General features: G+C 64.7%; 1 protein-coding gene across 1 annotated transcript; it reads left to right on the top strand.

Moving 5' to 3' along the window:
- Nucleotides 1-8,363: 8,363 nt before the first annotated feature.
- Nucleotides 8,364-9,144, top strand: LOC117650482. The gene is made up of 2 exons (XM_034393941.1): nucleotides 8,364-8,463; nucleotides 8,560-9,144. Exons 1-2 carry the CDS (start codon nucleotides 8,410-8,412, stop codon nucleotides 8,836-8,838), a joined length of 333 nt encoding a protein of 110 aa, XP_034249832.1. The 5' UTR covers nucleotides 8,364-8,409; the 3' UTR covers nucleotides 8,839-9,144.
- The last annotated feature ends 3,789 nt before the right edge of the window (nucleotides 9,145-12,933 follow it).

Here is a 12,933-nt window from a genome sequence, read left to right as displayed (position 1 = left end):
CTCGGCCCCCAGGCCCCGCGGGGTCACACTCGCCGACAAAGGGATGCCGCCGCCGCCCCGCCCCGACCGCCATCTTTAAAAGGCAGCCCGGCCGGCAGCGCGTCGAGCGCGTCGAGCCGAGGGCCCTTCAGGCTTCGGCATGCTTCGGCATGTTTCGGCGTGCTTCGGCAGCCTTCCTCGTCATCGCCGACGTCATCGCGGAGGAATTCGAGCCCCACGATCGTGATCTCCGTCACCGCGACCTGCACGCGTCGGCGATTGGCACAAGGCTCACAGTGCCTGACGGTCGCCAGCACGGCCAGCGCGCTGTCCTGCGGCCCTACGCCCGGCTCCGCTCCGGTCGTGGACTTGATCACGGAGTGCTCCCAGTTCGTGGGAAAGGTTGGGGCACATAATAACACTGCTGCAGGCCCCCGCCGCGCTAGTGCGCTTGTCCTAATGACTAGACGGGCCTAAAGCCCCGGCGCGATGATCGTTATTTACGAGGTAAACTCCAATTACTCAAAGAGTGGCGCACTAACAACCTTTCAATAAACTGGGGAACTGGGGACAGCAGTCTGATTCGTCCTAATTGTTGGCTCTGCACTCCACGTTGTTGCCAAGGGGGTTGCCATTGGTTGCCATGGTAGCCGGGGCCTCCAACTTGCTGCTGCTGTTGTCTGGCGTCGCGCCTCGCGCCGTCCGTTGGTGTGCGGCGCGTCCTCCGACGCCGTCCCCGCCCGCTCCGAGTGCCCGACTGCCCCAAGATGGCGGCTAAATTAAGCATTCATCATCCGGGCCGGTGGGGCCGCCATAAGTTTGGCCAGGTCGAAATGAAACTTTTTCCCGGCCTGCAAAAAACATCTCCGCCTTCCCTCGCTCTGGGCGACGGCCGCGACGGCCGCGACGGCCAGGGCGATATCTGTCATCACCTAATAAGATGGCCATCATGGCCGCGGCTAGATTTATGGCCCGAAGCATGACCGCAGCACCGCAGCACCGCAGCCTCTCGTCCCCTTGTCGAGACACCGAGAGCTGGACGCCGGGACGCCGTGCCGGTTGCCAGGTTTGCGAGGGCGTCCTTCCACGTCGTTCGACGTCGTCGCCGTCGTCGCCGCTTGCCCTCTGACCCGCACCGGGCCCCTTTTTCGCGCCTCTCACTGCCGGTGATGGATCGCCTGATGGCGGTGTCTGGCCTGAGCCAGCACACTGATCCCGAGAGGCTGTCTCTCTCGCACCTGCCGGACGCCCCATGAGTGCGAGAGAGACAGTCCGTCTGCCGGCGGTGTCGCGGCGCTCGATATGGCGTTCTTCTCATTATCGATACATGCGCCTCCCGCCGCGCTGGCCTACCCCGCCGCCGCCGCACCCACCCAGCCGCAACCCGCCCCACCCCGCCGCCCCACTAGAGTAATAACCAATCTGTTTGTCCCGCTGATTTGCGACGACGCGTCAGAGGCAGCGCGAGGCGCGAGGCAACGAGAGGTGTGAAACGAAATTAAAGGTGGGCCGCCATAAACTCACACCCTCGTTCACCTGCCAGGGCTGCCAGGCCTGCCGGTACGGGCAGTACGTCTCGCGGCACTTTGTGGTCGCAGCACCGACTCGCAGAGGAGCCGCGGAGGAGCCAGCGGCGACAATCGCCGTGATTATCGATTCGCCGCGTTCGATAGGATCGAAAAGGGCTCAGGGCGGTGGTGCACGCGGTGCACGCTGCACGCCAAAAAGGCGAGACCCGTCCGGTATGAGAAGTTGAGCGGTCCGCAAATTGGCGCACCGACCAAGGACGGTCCCCCTCGGTGCACCTCGGTGCACGTTGCAGCGTTGCGGCACGGCCCTGCAGCAAGGCTGGCTGCAGGCTGGATGGACGGGGCGTCGAAGGTCGCTGCACCCTGCTGCACTCGGCCTGCAGCGCCTGCAGTGCGCTGGGCTGGTCGGCCGGCTGGCCTTTTGCTTGTTTTCTTTGGCTGCATCGCCCTGTCCTGCTGCGCCCTGCACCCCGCCCCGCCCCGCCAGCCGGACTCGCGGAGCGAAATAAAATCAAGACTCCTGCCGCCACGGCGCGCCACAGCCAGCCTGGCTGACCGGGGCCGCGCTGCACTGCGCTGCACCGAAGCCTTCGCCGGAAAGGCGATCCGATATCCGGCCCGGCCAGGGGCCGCCAGGGGCCCGGCCCGTTGGCGAAAGGCTTGCATCCACGGTCCAAGCCGGGAAATCGCACACCCAAGCGAAGGGAGTACGATTTTCGGCTTAGATCGGACGCACTGGCCGCCCTAAGTCGGACGAAATCGCGATTCTCTGTCGTCACCGATCGTTTTGAGGGACAGCTTTGTAGAAGCCTTTGGGTTGAGTGCATGTTTGAACTGCAGAAAGCAAGCTTCCTCAAGGGTCTCTCTCAACTGCCGGCCGACCAGACGAGTGCCCGGTAGCCTTTGCGGCCGGGCGGCGCGACGTGCCGGCAGGGAATGGGAATCAGGAATCGGGAATCAATGGGGGCGGTAATGGAAACCAAACAAAAAAGTGGAGCGAAATGCCAATATGCATGTGGAGAGCGGAACCCATCAACAGGCCTGGACTTTCCTTTCCCCGCCCTTCGCTGACCGCAACGACCGGGCGGCCGTGCGATCCGTCACTCCGGCCGCCACGTCCGCCACCTGCGGACCGGGGATTGGTACCAGTGGACCTGTTGCCCGAGTACCGCGCAAGATGGACTCGGCATGGACTCGGGCTGGGCTGGGCTGGGGGATTTTACTTTGCAAAACGGAGTCGCACAAAAGAAGGTCGGACAAATTTTTCAGGGGCAGGTGAAATTTGGACATGTCGGACAAAAGAAGGTCGGACAAACGATGAGCACCGGGGGTCTGCCATGCGGCGCCATGCGGCGCCATGCGGCCTGCCACTCCGCCGACAGCCGAGAAATGAGCCAAATGTACGATGCGATCGTCAGACATCGTCAGGAAGGGATTGAGAGGCGCTGTGGCTGCCGGCCAGGCGATGCCGGGGCGCACCATCACCCCTGTCAATCAAGAGGACGTCCTCATACATTTTAAAGTCCCTCTCCGGCCATCCGGGCCGACGGGCCCTCTGCCCGCCTGGCCCTACTCCGTGGAGGGAGGTCCCTTGCAGCGTCGTTGTCGTATCGCCGGGACTGGCTCCAGCCTCCAGGACTGCAGGATGCTGCAAGGACCGACACAGTGGCGTACGGCGTGCACTGTAAAGTACTCGCGCAACAAGCCGTCCTTGGGCACGCTGGGCATTCAATTCCTTCCACTCGCCACGGCGGACCCCGCGACATGTCTGCGGGGGAATGCCTTGCAGAGGCATTTGAAACGAGTCTGGGCCCGGGGCGCACTGCGCAATGCGGCCGCACTGTCGGTGCACATGCAACGATGCAGTTCCAGACGCGGAGCTGCCGGACGGTCCCTGCAGGCGGGCCGGCCGCAAGGCGCTAGGCCGCAAAGTGCATCGCTGTGGTTCAGGAAATCGAGACCCCGCTGCACTTTGCACAGCACTGCACGCTGCAGCGCTGCAGCCAACGTGAGCCACTGTAACCCGAACCCCACTTCGATTTTCGCAATCGCCAAGGTGTTCCTGCTTGCAGGCCAGACGGGCCGGGCCAGGCAGCCTGCGAAGAGAAAGCCTGCGAAGCCCAAGCCGCGCCGCCTGCGCCGCCTGCGCCGCCAACCTCGGTGCGCCGCTGTCACCCGGGGGAAGGAGACAGGACTTGTCTGGCTGCATTTTCCCCGGCAAGCACACGGAGTGCAGCCAACGAGTGCACTCGGTGGCCTCGATCGCCGCAGCCCAGAGCACACCGTTCCAGTGGCGTGGCTGCCAGTGGCGTGGCCGCCAGTGGCGGAGGGAGGCTCAGGCCCAGAGATTGGAGCGGAGGCGAGCAAGGCGAGCAGGAAGTCGCAATAAATGCATTCGTTTTTCCGTTGGTTAGCACCCCCGCTCTGCTTGCTGCCGCTCGCTGCTGTGTTCCGAGCCGAGACAGGCCGAGACCGCCGCACCGCGTGACTCGGGATGCGCCGGTGCGTCACGCCCCGCCACGCCGCGCCCCGCCACGCCGTCGTACAGCCGCTATATGAATATGGATTGGGGGCACGGGCCGCATCGCCGCATCGCCGCCATCCTGCAGGGACGCGAGGGAGAGGGAGCACGGCGTTCCGGCCGACCAGGGACCGCGGCGGCGCGGCGACGCTTGGCTCCAGGACGCCGACGAGGCACTGCGACGCTGGACACCTCGCGGCTTTGCCCGTCCCCCAGGCCGGTGTCGTGCCATGAATGTACCATTGGTGTGTAGCCATCGCGCGATGGTTGTGCCCACCCACGGCAGGCCGCACGTCGGGGGTACATTCGTCGCGCGGTGGGTGTACTACCGCGATCGTATTTTAGGGGGAACAAGCATCGCGCGATAGGGAATGGACTTCGCCAGTACAACCAGCGCGGGATGGCTGTACGTACCCCGGTACATTCATCGTGGGCCGTCCCACACCGGCTTGGCAGCGGAGCGTTGCGCGCGCCCAGGCGTCGCGGCCGGTGGCAGCCGCTCCCCGGCTGCACCGCGGCTGCACTGATTGCGATCTTCCTCCCTGCCGCCTGGCCGCTCAAGCGTCGGACGCCGAGGACGTCCAGAGCGTCCCGGACGAGCACCGCGTTCGTCACGCCCGGAATAATGAACAGCATCGCACAGTCACGACGGCAGCTCCGCGCGGCGCTGCGCCCCGGCCACGCCGACGCCCCGGCCACGCCGACGGCCGCCCTTTGCTCGGCGTGGTGGCGGTGGCGCGGTGGCGAGGTGGGCGTTGCTGCGCCGTGGCGGATCGGCCGGCCGGACCGCGCATGAATATGGATAAGGAGATGCGGCTCGGCTCGGGGTGCAGGACGGGTCGGGACGGCTCGGCGTCGTGCCGCAGAGGTGGAGGTGGAGGTACCTCTGGCCTCTGGCACGAATTTCGCGCACACTCGAAGCCCTTCCTGTCGGGCCCCTTGCGCGTCGTGGCGTCGTGGAGAGGCGGCCGGGATTGGAGAAGCGGCGGCTCATGTCCGCATGCCGCGTCATGTCACGGTCGCGTCACGGTCGCGTCACGGTCGCGTCACGGTCACGCTCCGCGCCGCTCCGCACCACAACGCACGCCTCGTTCCACAGGGCTGCACCCATGTGCCTTACAGCCTTGCAGCCAACAGCGTCGCATCTGCCGCGCAGCGCCTCGAAAATTATTTGAGCCGGGCATGGCGGTGCGCGCGGTGCGGGTAGTATCGCCTCGCCGTGGCGGGTGTGCGGTGTGCCGTCCGTTGGTGTCCGGGATTCCTGGAATGCGAGCGCGCGAGAGCGCCCCGCGCCGTGGCGGCCGAGGTCACCTTGCCCTGGCAGAACGCCGCCACGCCGCCACGCCGCGTTCTGACAGTGATTGAACCGGGGCGCTCGAGACTGGAGACGAACGGGGCGACGGTCCAACGCCATCCAGGCGATCCGATCGGTGGGCGCCGCGCCGCGGCTGGCTGGCGGGGCTGGCGCGTGACTTCCGCTCCGCGCGTGTCCAGCGCGCGACGGCAGGCCGGCCCAGGAGGGCCGAGGGCCAGACGCTCATTGGGATGGAGGGCCAGGCTGGCGGCTGGCGGCCGGCCGATGCATTGATGCAATACGGAGATAAGTGCGGTGGGGCGGCGGGAAGGCGGGGCTCCTCGGTACGGCGGCGTAGTGCACATTGGACGACGACGGACCACGAGCACGCTGCGGCCGGACGCCACCGGACGGCGGAACGCCACCGGACGCCTTGGAACGGAGAGAGGGCCTCCCGGAGCCTCGCAAGTCTGGCCGGAGCCCCAAGCATCATTTGGGCGTCTGGCAGGGCGAGCCGAGGGCGGCCGAGGCGGCCGAGACGCCCAGCCCATCCTTATTCATGAGTGCACCGAGGGCCCAGGGCTCGGCGAGGGGCATTAGTGCGCTTAGCGTGGCGCCATGCCGGGGAGCGCCGGGCCGGCGGGCCGCGGTGGCTGCAGCTCGGCCTGCTGGGACAGCCAGCTTGGACGGTGCCCTGCAGTGCCCTGCACTGCCCTGCCGCGACGCTTCATTCAAATGCCCTGCTCGACTCGACGCTACGACGGCGTCCTCGCGGCGTCCTCGCGGCGTCCTCGCGGCGTCCTCGCCGCGTCCTCGCGGCGTCCTCGCGGCGTCCTCGCGGCGTCCTCGCGGCGTCCTCGCGGCGTCCCTCGCGGCGTCCTCGCGGCGTCCTCGCGGCGTCCTCGCGGCGTCCTCGCGGCGTCCTCGCGGCGTCCTCGCGGCGTCCTCGCGGCGTCCTCGCGGCGTCCTCGCGGCGTCCTCGCGGCGTCCTCGCGGCGGCCTGACCCAGTAAAATAAAAAGCGCGACGCCGTTAGTCGGGTGTGTCGCGGTGTGTCGCGGTGCGTCGCATGCATACGCAACGCCTGCATGCTCAACGTGTTTGCCTTTGTCAAGGCCCTTTTAAACTAGTGGCCGCCCGCGCTAGAGAGCCAGCGCGCACTGCCCGCAGCACACCTTTCAGCAAATCCTTTGCTTGCCACCACTCGTGTAAATCTTATCAGAACGTCAGAAACCTGTCTGAAAACCTGATCAAAATTCACGCACCTCTGAAAGCTGAAAAATTATTCTGACATTCGCTACAACTCTAGAACTCAGGCCATGAGTATGTTTTCAGAATTTCAGCGCTTTCAGAGGTGCACCAGTTTTGATCAGGTTTTCAGACATGTTTCTGACATTCTGACAAAATTTACGCGGTCGGAGTCGGCAAAACAATCCGACCTGGCGCGTCGTCACATCGCCAAACGTGCTGGTGCGCTACCCGGAACGAAGCAGAAGGAAGCCCCCGGCAATGCGCTATCTCTGTGTACAAACAGACGCGGGCTGCGTGGTGCTGCGTGGTGCTGCGTGGCTGCGGGTGGCAAGTACTACTACGCCAGCGCTACGCTCGTCCGCTACGCCCACCCCGCGGCACAGTGTAGGGCCTCGCCCGCCTCGCCCCGAGGCTCCACGTCTCCACGCCGTTCGCGTACACGCGACGCGACGCGACGCGCTGTGCAGGCAGGCCTGCCGACCCGGCCCGGCACAGCCCGGCACAGCCCGACAGGCCCAATTCTCCCAGATAAAGGGTCGTCGCCCCCTCGCGCCATCGGGCCGTCGGCGAGGCGGGGCGGGGCGGGGCGGGGCGGATAGGAGGCCCGAGGCCCGGGCGCGCTGCAGGCACTGCACTGCAGGCGCTGCAGGCCGCGGAGGGGGCCGGGGACAGGGCAGCGGGTCCCACTGCGCCGCACTGCGCCGCACTGCCGCTCGCTGCATATGCAGATAGGCGCCCCGCCGCCCCCTCTCTGCTGACGTAACGAGCACACGTGAGTTTCCGCGAGGCCCCATTACCCTAGGCTGGCCGCCCTGGGCGCCATGGGCTGGGCTAGCCGCGGCCGGCTAGGCCTAGGACGGCCTCGTCCCGTCTAGCTCGTCTAGTCTCGGCGCGCCCTGGCGATAGCGGCCTGGCAGGCCCCGGGCCCCAGGCCCCCAGGCCCCCCGAACAGGGCCGGCTTGTTCTCGGTGCTCTGGCTCCTCTCCGCGTCCGCCGCCCTGCTCAGATCGAACACGTGTTTGTTTTATTCGGTCCAGCGAGAGAAAGCGGTCCGGGCGAAAAAACGCAAGTACGGCGAGGCTGCAGCAAAGCACAATGCTGCATTGTCTCACTGCGCCGTGCCACGCCGTGCAGTCCGTCCGCGTGGACAGTGCAGCCTGCGCAGCGGGGCCGTCGGTTACTAATTTGGACCGGGGCTGGTTTGGCATCAAGGCGCCCCGAGTACTCGCTGTAGCAATCACCGCAACTTTCAGTTCACGTTCGAAATTTTCCGAATATATTGGGACATTTCGGCAACGACTCTAGTACACTATGACGTCATCGACCACGGATAGAGTGAGTGCGCAGGCACAGGGCAGGCACCCCTGCTTTGGGGACGGCCCCTCGGCTTGTCCAGGCCGTCCAGACGCCCAGACGGTATCGGTGCGCCGTAATGGGATCGCGATGATGCCCATATGAGCGCGTTGCCGGGCGCAGTACCGGACTCGAGCATTGTTTCGTTGTCTGCCACCGGCAGCCAACGGCATCGAGACTCCAAGTGTGTGAGGCCGCGGCCGCGCGCGGGGAAGTGCAGTGCAGAGCGTGCAGAGCCGCAGCCACGGCCTTCCACGTAAGTCCGAACAGCCGGTGTCAAAACACTGCACAGACCACTTGACTTTCGCAGGATCGTGACTTGCGATAATTCTATCCGCCAAAGGCGAGTAATTTCGGCCAGTTTGATAGACTCCTCGTGCCTCACGCCGCGCACGCACGCTTTGTTGCTTTTCATTTCGCGCGGTGGCGTCCCCTATAAAAGGCGACACTCCGACGGCCACCTCACTGTTACCACCCATCAACATGGCCCGCGTCAGTTTGGCGATCGTCTTCGTAGCCTTGGTGGCGCTGTCTGCGGTGAGAACGCATTGCTCCTGTCGTTGTTGATGACCATCAAGCAATATGTGCATTTATTGAGCCCTGCTTGAACTCCGCCCATTGGATTGTTTCCAGGCCTTCGACGTGCCGAAGTTCACCAGCAGGCTGGGCAAGGTGTCCTACGCCCAGGTTGCCTTGGCGCGCGTCAAGGCCGCGCTCAAGGACATCCAGGCCCTTCCCCCCAAGGCGCAGACGCTCCTGGACGAATGCCTCCAGAGCTCCGCCCTGAACGCCGCCGACATGGCCAGCACGGTCCGTGGCTTCTTCAACGAAGTCGCCGGCTGCATCAACGTGTACTCCGACGTGCCGGCCAGCGTCCAGACCTGCCTCAGCAAAATGAGCAAGGGCCTGTAGAGCCGCAGTGACACTTACAGCCAGTCCACTCGTGCCACACTTGCCCCTTGTCCCCGCGCCACGCGCCGCCACTGTTGCACGCTGCACTGCAAGCGACTGCAAGGCACGCCGGCCCCTCGCGGCCCCTCGTCAACAAGCCGGCCGCCTTATCGCCCAGTGGACACAACCGGAACCGCAGCACTGCAGCGCCGCGGCAGTGGAGCATGCCAAACCGTCTTCGTTTCCTCGTTTCTCGCTTCGGAGCCGCAGCGTGGCAGCGCGGCAGTCGTTGGACTGGGCCAAAAGATTAAAAGGACTCGTACGTTAGCGTGAGTACGCCCCCCTTCTCCCTCTCTCTCTCTCTCTCCCTCCGGGGGGACGCAGTCGCGAGGCCCTCCGCGCGCTGCGTGCATGGCAGTGTACGACCGGTTCAGTGACCACGCCAAGGCCAGTGCAGGCTGCAGCGGGCTGACTTGCATGCTGAGTGCAGCTGCAGAGAGTGCAGCCCGGCCGAGCCCGGGGCTGGCTGGGGCCCAGGCCATGCCCAGGCCCTGGGCCCTGGGGCGGGCAGCCTCGCCCAGCCAGCCTGCACCAGCCTGCATCATGCATGCACGGTGCATATCAAGCTCAATGCTGATGCATCGTTCGATGGCTGGTCCTCCTTTCGTATTTTCGCCAGATGCATTGGAAATGTATTGGAAATGCATTGAGGGTTGGAAATGAATTGGAAATGCGTTGGAAATGCAGGAAAAGCATTGGAAATGCATCGTAAATGCATTTTGGAAATACATCGGGTGTTGCTGCTGTGCCTTGAGGCAGGGGCTCTACGGCACGAAGCAGGAGACCATCCTTAGTTCTTTTTGGAACTTCCAGAGGGGAAACAGTGGGGAAACAGACGACGGACGGACCGACGGACGGACGGACAAAACGAGATTTAAATGCAGCCGGGTGTTCGCTTTGGCAGTGTAAGTAGCCGGGCGAGTCGGGCCGGGCGGCCGAGTGAGGCGGTACCGAGGCGGTGCCGAGGCGGTACCGAGACCGTGTTCCGTGTGCGCCGGGACAGCACTGCTGCAGGACTGCTGCAGGACTGCTGCAGGCAGCCGGTTGCAGCGAAGCAGGCGACGCCCTCTCCTCCCCCCTCCCCTCTGCGACGCCCCCAAGGCCCTGCACGAAGCCTTGCAGGAGGCCCTGCAGCTGCCGACACATGGGGCCTTTCTAGTCATGCTCATGTTCTGACGGCGGCCATTGCAACTTTGAACGCGGTCTCGCCACGCCACACACAGAGACCCTGCTAACGACGCGTCCGATGGGCTGCCTACCCGCCGGGCGAACTCCGCCGACTCGGCTTGGCTCCGCCTTCGCTGCGGCTGTCGGGGAGCGTCTGCCTGTCTGGCGGTCGTGGTCGTTTTGTGTTGTCCTAGGCCGGCTCGCCTGCCTTAGGCCCTTAGGGCGCACAGCCAGCAGAGGCGGCGTCCGAGGTGGCCCGCGGTGCCCCACAGTGCCCCGGCCCGCACCAGGCAGGGCTCGGTTCGGGGGCAGCCCTGCTTGATGGGGCCCGGGACGAGGCTGCTTGCTGCCCTCTGCGCTCGCTACCTCGCAGCCTGCGCCCTCGTCCAGCCTCACGCAGCCTCGCCGGCCGGCGCTCCGGACAAGACAAAGGACTCGGGCTCTCGGCCGCACGGCCCAGAAAAGTCCAGATTTTACCTAAGCCAATCTAACTGAACCAAGCCTAGCTGACCTAACCTAACCCGCGGGGAGGCTGATGAGCCAGGCGGCCGTGCTCGGGTTGTAACATCATTCCCTCATCACTGGCATTACCCGCCAATGCGTATCATCGACGGCGTCCCCACGACCATCCCGACGGTCGCGCCTCCGAGGCCTGGCCGAGCCGGGCCGGGCGAATCATGTGCAAATAACACGGTGATTACGGCCGCTTCCGCCAACCAGAGGGCCGGGCCGGCGCGACCTGCGGGGGTCCCCGGTGGGGCCGGGCGGCGCCGGGCGGCCGGGGGACCGCGGAGGAGACAGTAATCACACGTTTAGCAGGATTTAGCCGGTGTTTAGCGGGGCGCTGTCTCCGTGTCTCTGTCTCTCTCGCTCTGGGCGGCAACGCGGAGCCCGAGTGGCCTGGCCTTACAATTACGGGCGTTTAGGCCCCTGCTTTTGTTGGCAACCGTCGCGGCCGAAATGACGATACCATCGTGTGGCGGTACGGCACGGCCAGCGCGGCGCGGCTCGGATTCGGCTAATTTATTCCGGAAGTGACAAACGACGGACGATAATTATGTGTTGTTTTTCTTCCTTCTGGCGCGAACCGAGTTTTTCTCTTGTTTCTCGTTTGTTTTTTTCGTTCGCCTCGATTTCTCCTTGCCGCCTTGCGAAAGGTGCGTGCATTTTGGGTCCCCATTTTCGTCCAATTCGGTTCCCGCCCTGCATGCCCTGCACTCGGCACTCGTTGAGCCCGTTGCGTCGCGGTGCGCTGTTGAGCCGGGTCGGCCGAGTCCAGCCTCGGTGAGCAAACAATGCCTCTCTAATCGGGCGGGGCGCTTGCTGCGGACTCCTCGGACTCCTCGGGGGCCTCTTTGGGGGCGGTCATGTTTGCACTGCTGTCGGCGAGGCTGTGCTTGACGGGCCGCGCCAGGCTGGCCAGGGCCCCCGCAGCCCCCGCCCCGCGGCCTCACTTAGGCTGGCTCTGTCTTCCCAGCAGACGCGACAGGTAAAAGAAACGGAGGGGGCGCTTTCGCCCGGGCCCATACTCACGTGTCACGCAGAAAACGAATCAATGCCTCTGCCATCGGGCCCAAAAAAAGACGCATAAGGAGAAGCACAGGGGAGAGCCTCTTCCCCTCCCCCACCTCTCTCCATTCTTTTGGCGACACGTATAATTCCTTACTCCTTTTTCCACTTTCCTACCTGACAAATAAGGTCTTTGTAACGATCGGAGATAGAGGAGGGCAAAAGGAAAGGGAGGGGCCGAGCGACCGCAACGCCGTGGCGACGCCGTGGCGACGCCGCAACCCCAGACGGCTGGATTGATCGTGCCTTGTTTCCGAAGCCATCAGTCCGAAAGGGGGGAGGGGGAACTCTCATGCATATGGATGCCCGCGGCCGACGCGAGACCCCGTGAGCCCCACACACAGAAATAGAAGTCGCTTTGCACGCGGATTTGGGTCACATTCAAATTGCAGGCCACCTGCTGCATCGCGGCCACGCCGCCACGCCGGCCACGCCGATGCACTGCGACTCGTTGAGGCGCCACGGCAGCAGGTGCACGCTAGTTCGCGGACGCACCTGTCTAGGCCGGCCTAGTCCGGCCTGGCCGCACAGACGAGCCGCCACTTTCTTCCCGGGGCACCTGCCGTCGCCGAGGCCGTGGACGGGGCCGTGGACGGGGCCGTGGACGGGGCCGTCGTCAGCGAGGTCGACAACGGCACCGTCGCGGCGAGTCGCCCGATTCGTCACCACCAAGACCGACCAGGACAGGGCTCGAGGGGCATCGGGCATCAGAGACCGGCGGGGACCGCCTGCCGCGTGCCGGACTGCCCGGGTGGCGGGTACCCGGTGCCGGGTGCCGCCGTCGCCGCCACGCCCGCCACGAGAAATTTGCCTGTCGAACGGAGAAAGGGCACCCAGGGCACCTGCCGCAGCTGCCGCAGCTGCCAAGCAAATGGGAGGCAGATGGCAAGGATGTTTCGGGTTTGTGTGAGGATCATACACTGTGAGTGAAGGTGCCAGCAGGCGCGCGTAAGCGCGTGGAGGTACTAGACTATTAGTAGGTACTGAGTGGTGTCTCTCTGCCCCCTTCCCCCCCCCTCTTCCAGACGACCAATGATCTCGGGAGACGTTTGTTTATGCGTTTGTCGTTGGATTTTGGTATTTGTCGAAGACTTTTTGGGATATCTTTTTCCCTCGCTAAACCGAGATTTTTCACATTTTTCATCCTTTCCTCTGCCCTTCAATCTCTCTCCGGTTCGGAATAAGAATTAATTCGCGTGTCATCTACGACGACGAGGCAGCCGAGGCACGACCACACATCAGGCTGGGCCAATCAGGACCACCCTCTGCGAGTCCTCGCCGGAGCGACCTCGAGCAACCCCGCGCCGTGTGAGTGTGGAG

This window comes from Thrips palmi, unplaced genomic scaffold (assembly GCF_012932325.1).
Source record: "Thrips palmi isolate BJ-2018 unplaced genomic scaffold, TpBJ-2018v1 HiC_scaffold_5, whole genome shotgun sequence".
Lineage (NCBI taxonomy): Eukaryota > Metazoa > Arthropoda > Insecta > Thysanoptera > Thripidae > Thrips > Thrips palmi.
The sequence above is the reverse complement of the archived record's forward strand: the minus strand, read 5'-3'. Positions and strand labels throughout refer to the sequence as shown.

Bases quoted from the DNA above. Each gene is read 5' to 3' on its own strand.
- LOC117650482 (XM_034393941.1), top strand. From the start codon at position 8,410: ATGGCCCGCGTCAGTTTGGCGATCGTCTTCGTAGCCTTGGTGGCGCTG. The intron at 8,464-8,559 runs GTGAGAACGCAT...GATTGTTTCCAG, and splicing joins CCTTGGTGGCGCTGTCTGCG to GCCTTCGACGTGCCGAAGTT.